Source organism: Nomascus leucogenys, chromosome 17, assembly GCF_006542625.1.
Source record: "Nomascus leucogenys isolate Asia chromosome 17, Asia_NLE_v1, whole genome shotgun sequence".
Taxonomy (NCBI): Eukaryota; Metazoa; Chordata; class Mammalia; order Primates; family Hylobatidae; genus Nomascus; species Nomascus leucogenys.
Genome location: NC_044397.1, coordinates 917070 through 939971, shown reverse-complemented (window position 1 = coordinate 939971; position 22902 = coordinate 917070). Strand labels below are relative to the sequence as shown.

Genomic DNA, 22902 nt, shown 5'->3' with positions numbered 1-22902 from the left:
AAACCTGAAGAAGGAAAAGGCTATGTGATGTGTCCTTCCTAGCCCGTGTTTAACTCCCCCTTCCTGTCACAGAGAGGTGAAGTAGTAAGAAGCGCTGTGTTTGCCCAACAAGAAAGGCCCCTGGGTATGCCTGTCAGAGGCCACACACAGAAACAATCAAGCCCTTGAGTTCTCCACCAGTCAGCTTTTCTCCTCAGACCCACAACCCCTATTCTGGAAACAGATGTTCACTGCAATCCCTTGGGCTACAGAGACATAGGCATTAGACAAAACGTATTCAGAATCTAGCTTTTCTTTCTTTCTTTCTTTTTTGAGACAGGGTCTCACTCTGATGCCCAAGCTGGAGTGCAGTGGCATGATCTCGGCTCACTGCAGCCTTGACTTCCCAGGCTCAGATGATCCTCCCACCTTGGCCTCCCAAGTAGCTGGGACTACAGGTGCATACAACCATGCCCAGCCAATTTTTTTTTGTATTTTTTGTAGAGATGAGTTTTTGCCATGTTTTCCAGGCTGGTCTCAAACTCCTGGACTCAAGTGATCCTCACACCTCAGCCTCCAAAGTGCTAGGATTACAGGTGTGAGCCACTGCACCTGACCCCAGCCTTTTCATTTCTAATAAGTGTTACTAAGACCTATATCTGAACCCTCGAGATAACATGTGACAACTCTCAGATTCTCACCTGTTTAAAGAGACATTTTTTAAATGAACATCAAGGCTGAAAAAAAAAAAACCCTCTTGAGAAGGGTGGGGTGCTTTACCAGAAAAGCCATGACTCTAGGAATGACCTAAAAATCCAACTTGAAGGCCAGCTGCAGTTAATATATATAAAGTGCTAAATATAGTGCCTGGCACACAGTAGGCACGATATAGCTATCTTAGATGAAATTTATTAGGAACTTGTAATGACATAAAAAAGCATGTCACAATATTAAGGAGAAAAGAGGGGAAAAATTATTTATGGCATACTTTCTTACTGTGCATACAATATTTATGTGTTTATATATGCACAGAGGAAAGACAAAACATCACAAGGTTTACAGTATTTATTCCCCAGGTGGTACGAATGAAGGATTTTATTTTCTTAAAGCTTTATTGGACTTTTCAAAATTTCTACAATAAGCATAATTTTTATAGTCATTTTATATGCACAGTATTTTAGGAAAAAAGAGCCACAGTTGACTACATCTGCCTTTTATCACCAAAAAAGAATAAAGATTTTGTAAAACAACACTAAGCTTGCAGAAACTAAAAATCTAGATAGCATATAAAGATCAATTTGAGAAATCACATTTTATTTTTATTTTGAGTCAGAGATTTGCGCTTGTCACCCAGGCTGGAGTGCAATGGCGCGATCTCGGCTCACTGCAGCCTCTACCTTCCAGGTTCAAGCAATTCTCCTGCCTCAGCCTCCCAAGAAGCTGGGATCACAGGCATGAGCCTGTGAAAACCGCAAGGAAGGATCGAGACAAAAACCACTCCCACTCTTCATACACATTTCCCAAAGGAAGATCCAGAGCTGCATAATCAATTGAAAGGTCTTTTCCAACTTGGGCATTTTAAGATTCCAGAACATTGCAATGCAAATACAAGCAGAATTGGAAACCACAGAATTGGCAGGGTAAAAAGAGAGCAAGAGCCCCAGTTCCTGGGGGCAACAGGAGCATCACTGTCACACCAGCCCTAGTGACCTGTGGCTTTTTTGTCAGACAGAATAGCAAGCATGTAGCTAAGAGCAGACTCTGAAGCCAGACCGCAGAGCTCAAGTCCTGGCTCTGTCACTCATTAGCTACGTGACTTTGCACAAATGACTTTACTTTCTGTGTCTCAATTCCTCATCTGTTAAAGTGGTAATATCAGTACCAGTGTCATAGGATATTTTATGGATTAAATAAGTTAGTTAATATATGAAAAGTGCTAACAACAGTGCCTGGCATAAAATAAGCATTACATAAAAGTTAGCTGGCATAATTATTATTGTTACCAAAGGAATAAATACACTTCTATCTTATTTAAGCCACTGGCACTGTCTTTTTTTTTTTTTTTTTTTTTTTTTTTTTTAAGAGACAGGATCTTACTATATTACCCAGGCTGGTCTTGAACTCCTGGGCTTAAGTGAACCTCCTACCTCGGCCTCCCAAAGTGCTGAGATTACAGGTGTGAGCCTCCATGCCCAGCCAGCACTGATATTCTGGATCTCTATTATTCACAGCCAAACTTAATCCTAACTGATATACCTGCCATTCCAAAACATACCTTAAAAATAAGTCAATTTTAAAAGTTCTGTACTTCTGCCTTTCGTCTTAAGGAGGAAAACCTGACTAACAACATGAGGTCACAAGTTGGTAAGGTACCATGCTCGGTAACTGTACCCACTCCAAACCTTTAGCCATCTAGGGAGCGAAGGGAACAACAGACGAGGCGCCGAACCCTATTTTGGGGCCCTGAATTGGGGGCTGTTGTTTGCCCATTAGCCCTTTGTTTTCACAGCCAGTGAGAGAGCTCCCCAGCACTTCAGAGAGTGGGAGGGAAGGTTTAGTTCTATTTTTCTGCCTGCTGGGAGGATAAAATTCAAACATTTAGTCAAAAACTGTGAGCTGAGTGCACCAGCAAAAAGCCATGGAGAAAGGGAGGAGCAAATGCTCTCTGAAGGGCTTCATTCAGCATAAACAATCTGTTCACAAGGATCATTAAGCGTCCACTTGAGGAAATTCAACATATAATTGAAGCTGAAATGGGAAACCATGCCAGCAGTGTAGTCTCGAGTGAGGGCAGCGTCTCTGGTTGTCATGACAGAGCATACAGCAGCAGGACTCAGATGGGAGGAAACGAGATTTTAAGGGATATTTTATGGCTATTTTAAGAGGCAAGGCATCCAAAAGGAGGAAACCCAAAAGCTCTTTATAAAAATCAAATTGGCCACTCTGGGCCTTACAAAGAACATGCCCATTTATTAGCTGATGAAATGTACTTGAGTGACGGCTCCAGTCAACTGTTTATTTTTCCAAGAACTCTGAGCCCCAGTCCTAAAAAATCAGCTTAATATATGCCTCAAAAATTCCCTGACAGCTATGGGAAAAACTGGTTTTGCCTACACTGACAAGAGTAACTTGTCTATTCACTGCTCTAGGCATTTCCCAGGAACCATCTGTGATCTCAGGGCAATTTCTAGATGTGATCTGGTGGGCCAGCATGATTCAACCTGACCAGCCGGACCAAGAGGCTCCAACACCTCAGCTGCAGATGGCCTTTCTATTTTCCAAAGCCTCTGGTTTACCTGATTCGGGTCCTTGTTATTGTTGTTGTTGTTGCTGTTGTTTAACTGGACTCATAAGAATACCTTGCGTAATATTTTCTGATAACAGGCCAGGAGCTGTGGCTCACGCCTGTAATCCCAGGACTTTGGGAGGTCCAGGCAGGTAGATCATAAGGTCAGGAGTTCGAGACCAGCCTGGCCAATATGGTGAAACCCCGTTTCTACCAAAAATATAAAAATTAGCCGGGCATGGTGGCGGGCGCCTGTAGTTCCAGCTACTCAGGAGGCTGAGGCGGGAGAATCACTTGAACCCAGGAGGCAGAAGTTGCAGTAAGCCGAGATTATGCCACTGCACTCCAGCCTGGGTGACAGAGCGAGAAGACTCCGTCTCAAAAAAAAAAAAAAAAAAAAGAAAAGAAAAAAAAATTTCTGATAACAAAAGTAAACTGACTGAGAAAAATAAAAAAATCTTTTTGACCATACATCTAAAGAACCTCTTAAAACAGCAACAAATATTTCATTCAGAAAAAACAGTTTTAAGAAAACCGTCAATAATTCATCTTATCACTTCGATGTAATAATTTTGAACTGGTTCAAGTGCTATATATAAATGTATTGTTGGGTGTTATGCATCTGGCATTTTCAGGCAAGTCCCTGATGGCAGCAGCTGAGACAATAACGGCACTGCAAACCTGTAAGTGTAGAGAGGGTGGAGAGGCCCCTCGCCAAACCTGGGAAAGCCAAACCACCTGACAAAGACAGGGGGAGCTGGTCTCTGAGAGAGATAGCCACTCCAATGAGATGGTTGGAGGAAAGACTTATTTCGAGATTCCCACAGAGAAGAGACCCACTGGGAGGTGGTTCTGTTTCGCCAGGCCCATGTTTCTGACTGTCAGAGGAGATGTGCTATTTTGAAGATGCTGCTTAGCTGACCATACAGCATTCTGACACTGTGCCTGTCAATCAGGGTGGTGACTATTAACTCGGAATAATACATGAATTCTGGCTGCTCAGTATGGGATAGCGTGGGTATACATGTATCATGATGCCCTGGTTAAAATTAATTTTAAAAACCAACATACCACCAAGTTTTCACTATTTTCCTTAGGTTGCTGTATTACTTTTACTTTTATTTAGCAAACATTAGTTGCTGCTGGTTAAGTCAGCCTCCTGACATTGGCTATAGGAGCCCAGATTATATGAGCCCAAACTCTGAGTATTCGGGTTATGAAGTAAAGGAAGAGGAGGCAAAGGAAAGGCAAGGTCCAGCACATACTTAACCTTCTAGGACCTGCCCAAAGACCACTCACAGAGATGGGCAGCATGTTACTAAGACGCTGTGGATGTGAACAGGCTCTGGGAGGCTCAGGGTCCCCAGTGCCAATGTCAGCTGTTCACAGAGGCCACTCACGCAGGCTCAAATATCTTGAATATGTTGGCTACCTCAACTTCTCCTCTGTTACGATTTCTCACTTATCCCTGGGGTCAGATGAGGGACAGAGAGCAAATGTGCACCACACCCTGCTCAGCTCACTGCCAGGGTAGAGGGCCAGGCTAGGTCTTATAGTCTCAGAAATGACAAGCTACAACTTGCCCTTGGAGAGCTCACCTCCTGCAATGATAGGAAATCCAGCACTGGACACCCCACCAAATGCACACACTGTCCTCACGTGTCACTGAAAGCAGCTCAGCATCCTGGCTGGGCTATCTCCACACACTGCTGGGAAGAGCCTCAATATTTCTCAGCTGCCTATCACATAGGAGGCTGCTTCATCTACGAAGATGGGGCCAGGAGGCAGCTTGAGTCCCAAATAGGGTGGCTGCTAAAAATTCAGCATCAAGCCCACTCCCCACCAATTCCCTCCAAACTAACAATATTAAAGTGGAAAATTCTTATATATGATTCAAATTAGATAAAGCTTAGAAATACACAAAACTAATCTAGGCGTTAGAAATCAGTAAAGTAGTTACCCTTGCAGGGGCAGGGGAGGAGAGGACGGGGTAGGGACTAGGAGGGAACACAAGGGGACTTCTGAAGTCCTAGAAACGTTTCATGTCTTGCTATGGGTGCTGGTTATTTTGGGGAAATTCATCGAACTGTGCATGTATGATAGATGCACTTTTCTAAATGTACAATTTAATATGAAGTTCACATTTTAAAAAGCAGAAAAGGAATGTCCTCTTGAGACAGTAATAAAGTTTGTCCAGTTTCATCTTTGGCCTAGCCAGACAGGGAAGAACAGACTGGGCAAAGCTGACGCAAAGAGTCAGATGTAAGATGGAGGATGCCGCCTTCTAGGACTGAGCGTGGGGGGCGAGCACAATCCACAACAGCCCAGGAGCAAGACAAGGCAACAGGATCCACAGCACCTTTTCTTTGAAAATGTGAGTGCTAGCTATCAAAAATTAACTGCACAGCTCCCTCCCTTACCTCCTTCAAGGCTCTGCTCAAATGTCATCTCCTCAGTGTGAAGGCGGCTCACCACCCGGTTTAAAACCTGCCTCCTGCTCCCACACTTGCCAGCGTGGCACATCCCTGTCCCTCTTTCTTGCTTTGTTTCTATCCATAGCACTTATCTCAATCCTACAAATATCTGTTTTTTCTGTTGATTGTCTGTTTCTGCCCACCAGAAATTAAACTAAGAAAGCGATTTTTTTAAAAAAGTAGAATTACGCATTGTAAACTGCACATATGTGCACAGTTCTATGAGTCTTGACACATGTTTATATCTATGGTTTAAAAAAAAAATGCCCCCATCCAAATAGAGAATATTTCCATCACCCCGGAAATATTTCCTTATGCCCATTCTCAGCCCACCTCCCACTATAGGCAAACTTTGTTCTCATTTCTATCGCCATAGATAAGCTTTACCTATTTTTAACTCCATATAATGTGAATCATATATATTTTTTGGTATCTGGCTTCTTTCATTCCGTTTCATGGTTTCTGAGACTCTTCCATGTTGCTGTACTTAGTATGTTCTCGTTTATTGCTGAGTACTGCTCCATGGTATGGATATCTGCTTTCATATTAATTGATACTAGGGTTGTTTCGTTTTATGCCTGTATAAAGTTGCTGTGAATACGTTTGTGCATGTCTTTTGGGGCTATAAGCCTTCATTTTCCTTGAATAAACACCTAGAAGTAGAAGGCAGGGTTTTTGTCTACTTTGTTTATGGTCATAACCCCAGTGCCTAGAGCAGTGCCCTGCACGTGTGGGTGCTCATCAGAGACCTGTTGACTAAGTGGTGTGCTCCACCTCCATCCCTTAGGGGAGAGACAACTTTCGGCTCATTCAGCACAGTATCAGAAAAGCGTAACTCACTGCCCTCCAGTGGCCAAGCCTAGCGAAGCTGTTTCTGAGTATTCTGCAGCTATCATGGAATTTTCATTCTCTCATTCATCTGGACATGTGTGGAATGCCTATTTTGGACACCAAAATGAAGGTACTGGGGATATGAAGATGTTTAAAATACTCTTTGGCCTCAACGAATCAGAAAGTCTGGTGGCAGAGAGTAGGAGGGAAACACAAACAATGACTAGCGAGGTAAAGTGCCACAGGAGAAATCTACGGAGTGACAGAAATAGCACTATTGGATGCCGGGGGTCGGGGGGACCCCAGGGGAGGCTTCTAAGAGGAAGGGGAGTCTTAAAGGGTGCACAAAGATTAGCTCAGGAGATAAAGAGGTGGTGCAGGACAAGGCTTTACATTTACAATGTCCATTTTGGATTGTTGAGTTTAACGGGTGAAGCAGGGAGCAGGTCACAGGGCCTTTACATGCCAAGTTAGAAAACCTGGACATTTAACCTACAGGTGATGGAACGCTAAGGAAGGATTTTTGTCAGAGGAGTTGTGTAGGCGAGTCTGTGTTTGAATGGTGTGCAACATGGGTTTGAAGGAGATAAAACCGGGGGTGAAAAAACATGCTTGGCTGGTTCAGCAATCCAGGCCTGACCTAGGGCATGCATAGTGAGAATGAAGAAGCAGCAGATCAAGAAACATTTAGGACGTAAAATCACCAGAGCTTTGTAAATGATTGGATATGGAAGAGTAAGGAAACAGAATCATGAGCAATTCTTAGCATTTCTGACTTAAGTGACAGGAAATGCTGCCAACTAAGAGAAAATGGTGCCTGGGTAAGGGAAGGAGAAGAGCCAATCACCGAGTCTGAGGAGCCTAGGAATCGCAAAGATTGCCTAAAATAACTGTGCCCTTCTTCCTCCTTGATGACAGGACCCCTAAGTGCATTGGCCACCTAAGACAGACTGTTTCTCAGCCTCACTTGCTGCTAGGTGTGTCCACAAGATTAAGTTCAGACAAAAGAGAATCAAGCCCCAGAGTCATGCAGAGCTTTCAGAAATGTTCTTAAACAGAAGAAGTATGCCTTGCTTCCTTTCCTTCTCCATACTGGCTGGAATATAGATGTGATGGCTGAAGCACAAACAGCTCTTGGATCATGAGAAAGAAACCACATGCTGAAGATTGCAGAATGAGAGAGAGGAACCTGGATCTCTGATATTTTGGAGCAGCAGTTAAGCCCCAGATCACTTACCTCTGGACTTTCAATGTGAGAGAAATAAGCTTTTCTATCTTACTTAAGGAACTGTTACTTGGGTTCCCTGTTATGTGCAGCTTAGCTAATCCTAAGTGATCATCTATGACATAATCAGGTGGAAATGTCATGTAGGGAACCGGACACAAGTCAGAGGTCTGTGGAGGACTTCCTTTCCTTCCTTTCCTTTCTGAGAGTTCCACTGCCGTCATGCTTCCAGGTAAAATCTATGGTGAAAATCCTACTGTGCTGTTTCATGCAGAGGAAAAGAGAAAAGGTTACTTGATAATTGGTGTTGCATTTTGTACCTAAAAATATCATCAGACACCACTCTTCTTTTGAAAATAGGAAGCATCATGAGTCCTGCTCTTCTCCATGACTTCCTTATATGAATCACTTCTGTTGTTCCTGTTAAGCAGTTTATTTTGATGATGGCTGCATGGTCAATTATATTGGACTTTAGTAGTTCAAAGCTAGACTAATATTGCCTAAGCCTACAAGCTCTTGAAGGAAAGAGTTTAGAATTCTACCACAGTCTCAGAGATAAGATTCCAGACACTTTATCTCCCCAGGGGTGACCTCCCCACCTGCAGCACTGTCACCACTAGACCCAGACACAGCTGGCTTATCTGCAGAGGACCCACTTTTACAGGAGCAGCTGGCTTCAGCAGATAAAGAAGCTGCTTGGGGGCAAGGCTAGAGCTATAGAAAACTTCTCTATCAACTCACAGGGGAATCACTGGAACTCACTGTTTCCAACTACTTTACAACAAACATAACATAAAGCATGAAGCAGGCTCAGGTACTAATTTTTAAAAGTGATAGAGGTGGTAGAGAATAGGTAGGGGAAGAGGTATGAGAGAAGCCAAATAATGTCCCAGTGGCAATGTGGACCCCACAGCTCTACTACGGCAGATCCCCTATGCTATGATTCAGTGAGATGGGGCAGTGGGGTAAGGATGCCTGGAGAGACCTACCCAGGATAATGAGGGCAACTGCTGGCCTGTTCCATGAGAAAGATACTTGAGGCTTCCTACAGTAGGGAGAGTCACACCAGGAGGGCCACAGCAAAAAACCTTTGACAGCAGCTGCCTCATCCAGATATGCCAACATGAGAGAAGTACAGAAGAGAAGCATCATTGCCTAGACAAAAAAATGATGCTTGATGGCCACAATGTTGCATCTATCTCTGTTCAAGAAAGGTGTGAGGGTGGGGAGAAGTCTGTATTTCTTTGAAATTTAATTTATATCCAGCAACTGACAGGTAAATATGATGTAGTACATCCATATAATAGAATATTTGGCCATAGAAAAGAATGAAGTACTGACATGTGCTACAACATGAATGAATCTTGAAGACATTACACTAAGTAAAAGAAGCCAGACACAAAAGACTCCATACTGTGTGGTTCAATTTATATAAAATGTCCAGAATAGGGAAATCCCTAGATACAGAAGATTAGTGGTTGCCCAGGGATACACGGGATGGGAGGCTTAGAGATGATGGCTAAAGAGTACGAGTGTTCTTTTTGGGGTGATAAAAATGTTTTAAAATTGATTGTGGTGATATACAACTCTATAAATACACTAAAAATTATTCACTGTACCCTTTAAATGAGTAAATTGTCTGGCATATGAAGTACATCCCAATAAAGCTGTTACCAAAAAACCCACAAAAATTGTAATTTATAAATTTATTGCAACTCCAATAAAAATTGTATTAATAAAAGGTTCCCCACTCCTAAAGTTGACAAAAGTTGATTCTCAAGTTCAACGGATGAACCTGGAAGACGTTATGCAAGGTAAAAGCTGGTTTACAAAAGGACACATGCTATATGAATCCACTTATATGAGGTATCTAAAATAGTCACAAACATAGAAACAGACAGAGTAGTGGCTGCCAGGGGATAGGGGGAAGGGGAAACAGAGGGTTGACATTCAGAGGGAACAAATTTGACAACTGTAGGCAAAATGAATATGTTCTAGCGATCTGCTGTACAACCATGTACTCACAGCTTATGATACTGTATTGCGCACTTCAAAATTTGTTAAGAGGGTAGACCTCATGTTAAGTGCTCTTATCACTATGAGAAAAAGATAAAAAATAAACAAAATTGAAAAATAAGTTCATCTGGAAGAACAACCAAGACAGTATTTTTTTAAAGGATAATGAAAGAGACTGGCCCTGGGCGGGGGAGAATTTTTTTAAAAAGCCACTAATAAAAAATAATAGCCAGGTGTGGTGGCTCATGCCTGTAACCCCGGCATTTTGGGAGGCCAACGTGGGTGGATCACTTGAGGCCAGGAGTTCCAGACCAGCCTGGCCAACATGGTAAAACCCTGTCTCTACTCAAAAATACAAAAATTAGCCAGGCATAGCGGCGCATGCCTGTAGTTCCAGCTACTAGGGAGGCTGAGGTGGGAGGATGGCTTGAACCTGGGAGATGAAAGTTGCAGTGAGCCAAGATTGATGGCTTGAACCTGGGAGATGAAAGTTGCAGTGAGCCAAGATTGTGCCATGGCACTCCAGCCTAGGCAACAGAGTGAGACTCTGTCTCAAAATAAATAAATAAATAAAATATATAATAATAATAATTTAACAACTTTATAAACTCAAAAAATCCAAGCTGTGTGGTACTGGATAGAAATGGAGACAAAATTAAACCAACAAAGCAGCAGAACTGTGTAATTAAAATTACGTAATATTATGAAGAGAGATTTCACACTGGTGAAAAGATGGTGTATTATTTATAAATGGTGTCGAAATAATTAGCTATGTAACTGGAATAGTAACTATAAATCTCAGTTCTCATCATACAAGAAAATAAATTAGTAATGGAATTTAAAAAGTTAAATGTTAAAACCACAAGAGTATTAGAAGAAAACACGGGGGAGTATTTTTGTAATCTTTTTTTTTTTTTTTTTTTTGACAGAGTCTCACTCTGTCACCCAGGCTAGAGTGCAGTGGCGTGATCTCGGCTCACTGCAACCTCTGCCTCCTGGGTTCAAGCGATTCTCCTGCCTCAGCCTCCCGAGTACCTGGGATAACAGGCAGCCGCCACCATGCCCGGCTAATTTGTGTATTTTTGGTACAGACGGGTTTTGCCACGTTGACCAGATTGGTCTCGAACTCCTGATCTCATGTGATCCACCTGTCTCAGCCTCCCAAAGTGCTGGGATTACAGGCGTGGGCCACCATGCCCGGCCAGTATTTTTGTAATCTTGAGGTGGGGAAGGAAAGAGTTTCTAAGCAAGATACCAAATCCAAAAACTCTAAAGGAGAAGCTGCTTCCTTCGGAGGCTTCATCTCAGTTTGCAATTATCTGGTGACTTGTTTGTGAGCCTCCCTACCAGACAGGAGTTGCCACAAGGGCAGGCCCATGTCTATCTCCTGGCACATAGTAACAGCTCAATAAATACTTGTTGAATGGACAGATCTGACTGTATAAAAATTAGTAAGTTCTACATAAAGAGACACAATTAGCAAAGTTAAGAGATAAATAATGGTCTGGGGAAAATATTAGTTTGGACTATATAAAATTCCCATGTTGGGGGGTAAAAAAAAAGTTGAGTATTAACAATTTATATGATTCAACCTAATATTTTTAACACATAGCAGATGAAGGATGAATTTATCTAATATACAAAAAGCTCTTACAAAACAAGACAGGTCAATAATCCATTAGAAAAAAATACGTAAATGATTAAACCAGCAGACCACAAAAGAAAATGATAATGCAGATGAGAAAAGATACATAATATCACCGACCAGAAAGTGGAAACAAAAACTGAAACACAAACCATGGTTTATCTGCTAGACAGTTGAAATGCACTAGACTTCATCCATACACAGGTTTTGCTAAGGAGGTGAGGAAAAGTGCATCCACACATTCGTGGCTGGAGTACAAACTGGTATAAACATTTTTGGATTATAATTTAGTAGTACCTATTTGGCATGCTTTCAGGATTAGTAATTTCACTTCTAGGACTCTTTCAGAGAAACACATATTTTAACAAGTGCACAAGAAAATATGTACAAGGATATCCACTGCAATGTTACTTATAATAGCTAAAAACTGTAGGCAACTTAGGCCGGGCGCGGTAGCTCATGCCTGTAATCCCAGCACTTTGGGAGGCCCAGGCGGGCGGATCACGAGGTCAGGAGATCGAGACCATCCTGGCTAACATGGTAAAACCCGGTCTTTACTAAAAATACAAAAAATTAGCCGGGCGTGGTGGCGGGCGCCTGTAGTCCCAGCTACTCGGGAGGCTGAGGCAGGAGAATGGCGTGAACCCGGGAGGCGGAGCTTGCAGTGAGCTGAGATTGCGCCACTGCACTCCAGCCTGGGCGACAGAACGAGACAAAAACAGAGCAAGACAAAAAAAAAAAAAACTGTAGGCAATTTAAATGTTCTTCTAGAGAAGAAAAGTTAAATAAACTATAGTTAAGTCTTATTATAGAAATAATGGAATTGCTGAAAATAATGAAGTGGATCTATATGCTCAGGCTTGGAAAGCTTGCTATATGATATTTTTAAATGAACACAAGCAAAATATAGAAAAGTATGAATAGCTTGATTTCATTTTTCTGAACCCAGTAAAGAAAAACAATGTATGCAGCTCCATCCATACATAGGAAAAGGTCTGGAAGAACACACAACAAGAGGTTAACAACTGTAGTTATCTTGGAGGTGGGTGTGTGTGTGTGTGTGTTAACACTTCTATATTGTTTTGATTTTTTTTTAATTATACTTTTAAGTTCTGGGATACATGTGTAGGATGTGCAGGTTTGTTACATAGGTATACACATGCCATGGTGGTTTGTTGCACCCATCAACCTGTCATCTACATTATATATTTCTCCTAATGCTATCTCTCCCCTAGGCCCCCCAACCCCTAACAGGCCCCAGTGTGTGATGTTCCCCTCCCTGTGTCCATGTGTTCTCATTGTTCAACTCCCACTTATGAGTGAGAACATGCGGTGTTTGGTTTTCTGTTCCTGTGTTAGTTTGCTGAGAATGATGGTTTCCAGCTTCATCCATGTCCCTGCAAAAGACATGAACTCATTCTTTTTTATGGCTGCATAGTATTCCATGGTGTAAATGTGTCACATTTTCTTTATCCAGTCTATCATTGATGGGCATTTGGGTTGGTTCCAAGTCTTTACTATTGTGAACAGTGTTGCAATAAACATACATGTGCATGTATCTTTATAGTAGAATGTTGTTTTGATTTTTTTAATGAACATTCTTCTACTACAATTTTTTTTTTAGAAAGATAAGCAATAAGAAAGGTACTGCCTGCTTTAGAGCATTAAATATAATAGGCGAAGCCATTAGAAGTCCAAGGACAAGGACTGAAGTTGAGACACCACCAAGTCATATAAAGAGCACAGGTATTAAGGCCAAGCATAGGTATTTGAGTTCGAGAAGCTCATTAGACCCCTCAGTCTTGGATTTTTCACCTTATAAAATGGCTTGATACATCTACCTTAAAGAGATACTGGGCCCTACTAAAGGAAATCAGGTATATCCAAGTTCTTTGCAAATAGTAAAGTACTTTAAAAACCAGTGTAATGTTACTGCTTGGCCAGAAAAACGAGGGCTACAGCTACAAACTCCTAAGGGAAAGAGAGATAGATGGAAGCTAGAGGATTAAGAGAGACAACCAACTATAATAAGCAGCTCTGATTTGGACCCTGATTCAAACTGTTGAATAGATTTACGAATACGACTGTATATTAGATTACATAAAGGAGCTATTACTACTTTTTAGATGTGATAATTGCATTATGGCTGTGTGTTTTAAAAAATGTCTTTGGCCAGGTGCAGTGGCTCACGCCTGTAATCCCAGCACTTTGGGAGGCTGAGACAGGTAAATGGCTTGAGTCCAGGAGTTCAGGACCAGCCTGGGCAACATGGCGAAACCCTGTCTCTACAAAATATACAAAAATTAGCCAGGCATGGTGGTGCGAGGCTATAGTCCCAACTACTCAGGAGGCTGAAGTGGGAGGATTGCTTGAGCCTGGGAGATGGAGGTCGCAGTGAGCTGAGATCGTGCCACTGTACTCCAGTTTGGGCGACAGAGTGAGACTGTCTCAAAAAAACAAACAAAAAATTATATACATATATGTGTGTGTATGTGTGCGCATGTGTGTATGTGTGTGTATATACATATACACCTTTCAGAGATACATATAAAAAATTTACGCATAAAATGATATGATGTTTGACACTGAGATTTGCTTCAAAATAATTCACAATGGTGAGGGAGTAGAGAATGGATAGAGGTGATAAGACTAGGATCAGGAATGGTGGCTCATGCCTGTAATCCCAATACTTTGGGAGGCTGAGGCAGGAGGATGCTTGAGCTCAGGGGTTCAAGACGAGCCTGGGCAACGTGGCAAAAATTTATCTCTAAAAAAATACAAAAAATTAGCCAAATGTGATGGCACTCCACTGTAGTCCCAACTATCCAGGACGCTGAGGTGAGAGGATCACTTGAGCCAGCAGATTGAGGCTACAATGAGCCATGATCATGCCACTGCACTCCAGCCTGGGTGACAGAGTGAGACCCTGTCTCAATCAATCAACAAATAAATAATACTTTGTTTTTTATTTATTATTATTTTTTGAGATGGAGTCTCCCTCTGTTGCCCAGCAGGAGTACAGTGGTGTGATCTCAGCTCACTGCGACCTCTGCCTCCTGCGTTCAAGCAACTCCAATAGCTGGGATTACAGGTGCATGCCGCCACATCCCACTAATTAGTAAATAATACTTTATTGTTAAAAAATGCTAACAATCATCTGAGCCTTCAGCAAGTCATAATCCTTTTGCTGGTGGAGGATCTCGCCTCAACGTTGATGGCTGCTGACTGATCAGGGTGGTGGTTGCTAAAGGCTGGGCTGCCTGTGACAATTTCTTAAACAAGACAGTAATAAAGTTGGCCACATCGATTGACTTTTCCTTTCACAAAAGATTTCTCTGTAGCATGTGATTCTGTTTGATAGCATTTTACCCACAGCAGAACTTCTTTCAAAATTGAAGTCAGTCTCTTGCCTGCCACCATGTAAGACACGACTCTGTTCCTCATTTGTCTTCTGCTATGATTGCAAGGCCTCCCCAGCCATGTGGAACTTTGGCTGGGGAACAGACCAGGGAATCGACAGATTTGGAGAGGAGCCAGGAATTAAACCTCAGCTAATGAACCTTATTTGATCTATAAGAACCTTGATGAGAGTGCCATTGATAATAGTAAACTCAACTACAATTGTGTTTCTCATTATTTGGATGAATATCACTGGAGGAAATGGAGACTCAGAAGACATGCCAGCAGAAGTTATTACTTCAGTAATTATTGGAAATCTTAGCTGGCTGACCTTGCACTTGACAAAAATGTAAAGCTTAAAATAAAACCAGACTTTCTATTTACCTGAAAAAAATTAAAAAATTAAAAAATGAAGTCAATCTGGCCAGGTGTGGTAGCTCACGCCTATACTCTCAGGACTTTGGGAGGCCGAGGCAGAAGGACTGCTTGAGGCCAGGAATTGAAGACCAGCCTGGGCAACACAATGAAACCCCCATCTCTACAAAAAATTAAAAAATTGGCTGGGTATGGTGGCGCACACCTGTAGTCCTACCTACTCAGAAGGCTGAGGCAGGAGGATCACTTGAGCCCAGGAGTTTGAGGTTACAGTTTGAGCTATGATTACACCACTGCACTCCAGCCTGAGCAACAGAGTGGGACCCTGTCTCCAAATAAATAAATAAATAAATAAATTTTTTTAAAAAATTGGAGTCAACCTTCTCAAATCCTGCCACTGCTTTACTAATTGAGTTTATGTAATATTCTAAATCTTTTGTTGTCATTTCAAATATTCACAGCATCTTCACCAGGAGTAGATTCCATCTCAAGAAAGTATGTCAGCTATAGCTTTACTAAATAACTAAATATATTTCTTAAATAAGACTCATGAGTTGAAATGACTTCTTGATCCACAGGCTGCAGAACAGATGCTGTGTTGGCAGGTATGAAAACATTAATCTCCTTGTACATTTCCATCAGAGCTCTCAGGTGTCTAGGTTCATTGTCAATGGACAGTGATATTTTGAAAGAAATCTTTTTTTGTGAGCAAGAGGTCTCAACAGTGGCCTTAAAATATTCAATAAACCATGCCATAAACAGATGTGCTGTCATCTAAGCTGTGTTGTTCCACTTATAAAGCACAGGCAGAGTATATTTTGCATAATTCTTAAGGGCCCTAGGGTTTTTGGAATGGTAAATGAGCACGGGCTTCAACTTAAAGTCATCAGCTGCCTTAGCCCCTAACAAGAGAGTCAGCCTGTCCTTTGAAGCCGGACATTGACTACTCCTCTCTAGCCATGAAAGTCCTAGATGGCAGGCTGGCCATACTGGCTACTACGTACTTGTAATCCCAACTACTCAGGAGGCCAAGATGGGAGGATCACTTGAACCAGGAATTCAAGACCAGCCTCGGCAACATATCAAGACCTCCTCTCTACAAAAATTGTTTTTATAAAGTTAGCTGGGTGTGGTGGGTGTGCATCTGCAGTTCTAGCTACTCGGGGGGCAGGAGGATTGCTTTAGCCAGAGTATAAGGTTTACACGGTGCTATGATCATGCCACTGTCTCTTAAAAAAATAATTAAATTTAAAAAATAAAGTCCCAGATAGCATATTTTTCCAATAGAAGGCTGTTTTGTCTATATTGAAAATCTGCTGTTTAGTGTACCACCTTCGTCAATGATCTTAACTAGATCTTCCAGACAATTTGCTGCAGCTTCTACATCAGCACTTGTCGCTTCACCCTGCACTTTTATGTTATGGAGATGGCTTCTTTCCTTAAACTTCATGAAAATCAACTTCTCCTAGCTTCAAACTTTTCTTCTGCAGCTTCCTCACCTCTCTTAGCCTTTATGAAAGTGAAGAGAGTTAAGGCCTTGCTCTGGGTTAAGCTCTGCATTAAGGGAATGTTGTGGCTAGTTCATTCTGCTATCCATATCAGCAATAAGGCTATTTTGATCTCTTATTATTTGTGTGTTCACTGGAGTAGCACTTTTAATTTCCCTCAGGAACTTTTCCTTTGCTCATAATTTGGCATGCTGGCACAAGAGGCATAGCTTTCAGCCTGTCTCAGCTTTTGACCTGCCTTCTTCACTAAGCTTAATCATTTATAGCTTTTGATTTAAAGTGAGAGACATGTAACTCTTCCTTTCCCTTGAACACTTACAAGCCATTGCAGGGTTATTAATTGACCTAATTTGAATATTGTTGTGTCTCAGGGAATAGGGAGGCCCAAGGAAAGGGAGATGAAGAAGGACCAGCTGGTGGAGCAATCAGAACAGACACAACATTTATAAATTAAGTTCACTGTCTTATATGGAGGCAGTTCATGGCACCCTGAAATAATTACAATAGTAACATCAAAGTTCGCTGATCACAGATGACCATGACAGATATAATAATAATGAAAAGTTGGGCCAGGCACGGTGGCTGATGCCTGTAATCCCAGCACTTTGGGAGGCCGAGGTGGGCGGATCACGAGGTCAGGAGATCGAGACCATCCTGGCTAACACGGTGAAACCCCGTCTCTACTAAAAATACAAAAAATTAGCCGGGCGTGGTGGCGGGTGCCTGTAGTCCCAGCTACTCGGGAGGCTGAGGCACGAGAATCGCTTGAACCCGCGCGGCGGAGGTTGCAGTGAGCCGAGATCACGCCACTGCACTCCAGCCTGGGCGACAGAGCGAGACTGTGTCTCGAAAAAAAAAAAGATAAATAATAATAATAATGAAAAGTTAAAAATACTGTGAGAATTATCAGAATGTGACACAGAGACACAAAGTGAACACGTGCTTTTGAAAAATGGTACTGATAGACTTGCTCAACGCAGGGTTGCCACAAATCTTCAATTTATAAAAATGCAATATCTACAAAGTTCAATAAAACAAGATATGCCTGTACCAAGATCAGAAAGCAGTCATATCTATCACAGGAAGGCACACTGCTTGATGGGGTTGAGGTAGTAATGGGATGGGCACCTGAAGAAAGTGAAGACATGCTTGGAACAAAATATAAATGGTAGCTAACAAGATAATTAAATATCTAGTCAGAACTACAGCTGCTGAGGATTATTTTTAATTGGCATAACACTGTTAGCAAGATTTCATGACAGCATTTAGACTTCAAATGTAGATTAATGAATGGATTAATACCATCCTAGGCTCATTCTTCAATACCATTTTAGAAAATTACTACTGCAAGAAGCAACTAAAAAATCCCAACAGATCAGCTGAAATGCTCTCTTGATAAAATTATACAACATAGTAGAATTACGCTGCTTCCAAAAGTTGGTCTATTAAGGGGGGGAGGAGGGGCGGCGGGGGAGATGCAAAAAGTCCTTTAGAAAAAGCTTTCTTAGTCAGTTGCCTTAATTCTTAATTTTCTGAGACTGCCTCCTGAAAGACCTCATCATCCCTTTGAGCTCCATCGCAAAATCTGGATAGGATAGACCAAGTGAGACATTTCTTATGCTCTCCTCTCCAAAGGGCTCCACTCTCACCCATTTCTCATTACCCAACCCCCTAACCCCTCCAAATGGCTTCCTCCAAAAACCACAATCATCCACTACCCTCAGAGTCTAAAGAAAATGGTTTTAGTTCTAGCTCTGCCTCTAATAAGGAGACAGAGAATCTCACAACTTCTCAGTGAAATGAGGGATTACATGAATGGCTTTCTAAGATCCCTTTCGATGTTCTTATTCCTACATGAGGTTCTCCTTACCTAAGGAAACAAAGCATCAGGCCATGGCAGATGGGTTTTCCTGTGACTCTCTCAGCACAAGTGATTAAGGAAACCAAAAGAGAGAAACACAGGATCCTCTACTCCTTTAAGACTCTGCTTAACTTAGGCTGGCTGGCAGAGGCTGGGACTATAAGAAACCCTAACTGCTGCCACGAAATCTAATCTCTCTACAAAGTGACAAGAACCCAGTCGGGTGAGAGGTGAAGAAGGAGTGGGGAGAAATCAAGGTCCTGGAGTTCTCCTTGGCCCATTCCATCACTTCCCGTATGTGCTGGGTTCTGGTGCCACAACCTTTTGTCCTCTGCACGTCCACATCCTGCTCCTAAGATATAGCAAGTGGACTGGAGTGTGCAGGCCTGATGTCCAATCTAAAATTCCAGTTTACATGGATGAGGGCCTGCGTCGGAAACAAGTTCAAAATAATCCTAAAATAATCTCAAATAAACCATCAAACCACAAAACGTATCAATGTGGTCATTCTTGTAACAAAGCAGGTCTTTTTAGGTGAGATCTGTGACCATCTTAAGAGATAAATTTCAGGCAGCAACCACTGTTAAAAGTAGTTTTAGCTGTGTATGCCAAAGGCACTCTCTATTTTCTAGCAAGACATACCCACTGGCTGGACTCTTGGGAAAAACAAACAGACAGACGGCAGATAAGAAAGAGCAATAGCTTGTTCAGCTTGGTACTAATGCTTCTTACCCACATATTCTGAGAGGAAGACGACAAAGAATGGAGTGACCAGGTCATTAATTCCCTGGACATACCCACTGGCAGGGTGGCGGATGGCCCAAATAAATAGAATTCTTTCAAAGATCTAGGAAAATGAGAAAGAAAGACACGAGTGTTAAATCATGGGGACACACACTCCCTCCCTCCATTTACCTACTTCACAATTTACCTCTAGGTTGGTGTAGAATTTTTAGGAAAATTTTAAGATACTATGGGATAAAGAAGTATATAAATGCAAAAAGTTTCTAAATACACTAATTGTTTTCAAGTAGGGGTAGATACTTCTTGCCCTTTATTCATTTTTTCACTGTCTGGTCACCACAACATGAAATTGGGAGAAGGAAAGAATAGCAAACCCAAATGCCTTAGAAAACATTTGGGATGAATGCTGTTAATTCAGGCCACCACATTCTCATCTGTAGATACTGTTTCCTATTTCCAAGAGCAAGATATCAGGACATCCCAGTTTTGATGCTTTTTACTAAATTTTTTTTTTTTTTGGTCATTATAGGATTTAGAGAGGAAACACCTTTTCTACCACCCTCCCCTCTCCCTGCTGAGAAGAAAGGAGGTCTTGATTTAATTCTAACCCAGCCTGACTAGGACCAAGTGACAGACTGCACATTGCAGGAAGTCACTTCACATATCAGGATACAACTCAGACATTTGCTAAGGATAGGAAGTCAAACAAAATCCTATGGACTCCTATAGCTGGGAATTTGAGAAAAGAGAAACCAGCCAGAGCCCCATGGGAAAGGCCCTGGGGTTTAGCATATTAGCCATAAGAAGCCAGAGGCCTACGCTGGGAACAAAGGAAAGATCTTTATGGTCCCTTTACATAATCATGCCCTGTCCCACTCAACTATACTCCTCTCGCTTTCATTAGGCCCTCTGAGCTTCTCCCCATCTTCTCTCAACCTGATGATACCCATTGCCTGGTTTCATCCTGGTGACTACAACTCCTGAGTCTGACACAGTCTTGAGACTGGCTTTGACTGGGCTGCCTCATGCCTCTGTGAACCACACCAGAGAGGTGGCAGAGGTGATGTGAGTACATTCAGATGATAGGGTAGGAGATTAGAAAGCACGTGGACTTGGGAGAATCTCAGCCAGTCACCACTGCATCAGATTGAAGAGGCCCTCTCAAGCAGGTGGAAGAGAGAAAAACCTCCCAGGGAGACCAATAAACAGGAAATGGTTATATGGTTTTCGGAGATGGTTATCTAGTGTAGGAGGGACATAGAGAATCTAGAGACACAAAGGATGCTTCCCAGCCTCTCTGTCATAGATAGTTGTGCCTACAGCTGGCAAACAGAGCTGAGAAACAGTTTCTTTCACTGTCAACACTGCTGCCTTCATAGGCAGTGAGAACAAAGCCTTCCCTGGAAGGGAGCTGGCCTCTCTGCCTTCACTAGACCTACCCATTTGCTTTGTGTGGTTGAGGAAAAGGCATAGCACCTTCATTTGCATTCGGCCCAACACTCTAATGGGAGCGCTCTTACCCTCTATTTCCTATCTGTTGCTAAATGATCCCTCTATCTTGAAAGTACAGCCAAAGCTAGAACCATCATTTTCAGGAAAATCTCAAGAATTCCCTGCCTCACTCTCTTTCTTTGCATTTCTTGTGACCTGGGTCTGTCTAGATGCCTCTATTAAAAAGCTCCTCCAGGTTGGTCTTTCCAAAGGACTTAGAAGGGCTTCTACTCTATAGGATCAGCCCCTTGTAAATACTCAAATCCTTGGCGCCTGGCTTAACAATGGCCAAGTACATGGAAGCTAGATGTTCAGAATCAGGAGACCTGTGATCATCCTCTCTAGTCAGGGTGGGACAACACAGACACACTCACATGGTACAAGTGAAGTGGTCAAAGAGATGGAAACTGAAGAGCACCAAGCCTGGTAACCAAGGGAGACCATGGGATGTTCACTATAGAAAAAGTCCGGGATAATCCTGCCTTATAGAGAGGAGTGGATAGGAGAACCGCTGGAGGTCTTCCTATGTCTCTTCTACTAGTGTGGGTAATTCTTACATACTATAGTCAATTATCAAGTATCTTTCAGGTTTTCAAAGCAAGCCTTTCCATATTCAGTGTTACTTAGTTCTTTGCTTCTTGGTTGGCATTTTTACCAGCCTGGATGGTGGCTCACGCCTTGTAATTCCAGCATTTTGAGAGGCAGAAGCAGAAAGATTGCTTGAGGCCAGGGGTTCGAGACCAGTCCTGGGCAACAAAGCAAGACCCCATCTCTACAAAAAATTATGAGAAAAAAAATTAGCCAGGTATGGTGGTGCATGATTGTAGCCCCAGCTACTTGGGAGGCTGAGGCAGGAGGACTGCTTGAGCCCAGGAGGTAGAGGCTGCAGTGAGCTATGATCATGCCACTGCACTCTAGCCTGGGTGACAGAGTGAGACCCTGTCTCTTAAAAAGTTAAAATAAAAAAAATTTTAAAGATGACTGTAGCCTGCTAGATGAAATGGTCATTCAGGAAAAATTGGGAAGAATAAAGTTTGAGTTCCCATATTGTATTCAGGATGCACTACTAACAGAAGCCACCACCCCCAAACTTTTTTTTTTTGAGACAGGATCTTGCTTTGTTACCCAGGCTGGAGTGCAGTAGCACAATCATGGCTCATTGCAGCTTTGACCACCTGGGCTCAAGAGATCCTCCCTCCTCAGCCTCCCAAGTAGCACAGGCACAGTAGCACAGGCACACACCACCATGCCTGGCTAATTCTGCAATTTTTTTGAGACAGGGTCTTGCTATGTTACCCAGACTGGTCTCAAACTCGTGGGCTCAAGCAATCCCTCTGGTCTTGGCCTCCCAAAGTGCTGGGATTATAGGAGTGAGTCACCATGTCTGGCTGAGAAGCCTTTTAAACTGACTACTTTCCCCATCTCCAAATTCAGAGTAAGCATGCACAGGTAAAAGAAAAGTCTCTGAACATCTCCAAGTTAAAATGAGGAATAAGCAGTGCTGAGCCATGGAAAACTGTATGGGAGGATAAAGGGATCGTGAATGGGTTTTTAGCTTCCTGTGAGCTGAATCTTATAGTTAAAATAATGATGTTACCTTCAAAATCTTCTTTATGCTATGGGTAAGACATGAGGGACCCCACCAGTGGAGACATCTACATTTAAACAAAATTATAAATATAACCCAAAGTCAAGTAGAAATTATTTTCAGCATTTTAACCACCATCCCTCTCTATTATGAGAACTGAAAGTTCCGTTAAAAAAGCACTAATACTTAGTGTCCTGGCTACTGTAAAGTTGCAAAGGAAATCCCTAATCTTAAGAAGTTTATAGTTACTGCTTGAGTCAAAATATAATAGCCCCACTGACACCTTCCATGTACTTCATTAACTTGTTAGGTCTCAAAATATAACTACTAATCCCACTTCTAAATATATACCCAAAAGAATTTAAAACAGAGACTCAAACAGATATTCACATACCCATACTAGCAGCAGCATTACTCACAATAGCCAAAAGGTGAAAGCAACCCATGTGTCCACTCACAGATGAATAACTCAACAATATG

The 22902-nt window shown here is 42.2% G+C and overlaps 1 protein-coding gene across 1 annotated transcript in view; it reads right to left on the bottom strand.

The window, feature by feature from the left end:
- TBC1D22B (TBC1 domain family member 22B) overlaps window positions 1–22902 on the bottom strand; it is a 72921-nt gene that overhangs the window by 20356 nt on the left and 29663 nt on the right. The window contains exon 8 of the mRNA XM_030796357.1: window positions 19332–19446. Within this exon, the coding sequence (XP_030652217.1) occupies window positions 19332–19446 (115 nt within the window). The remainder of the gene's footprint in view (window positions 1–19331; window positions 19447–22902) is intronic.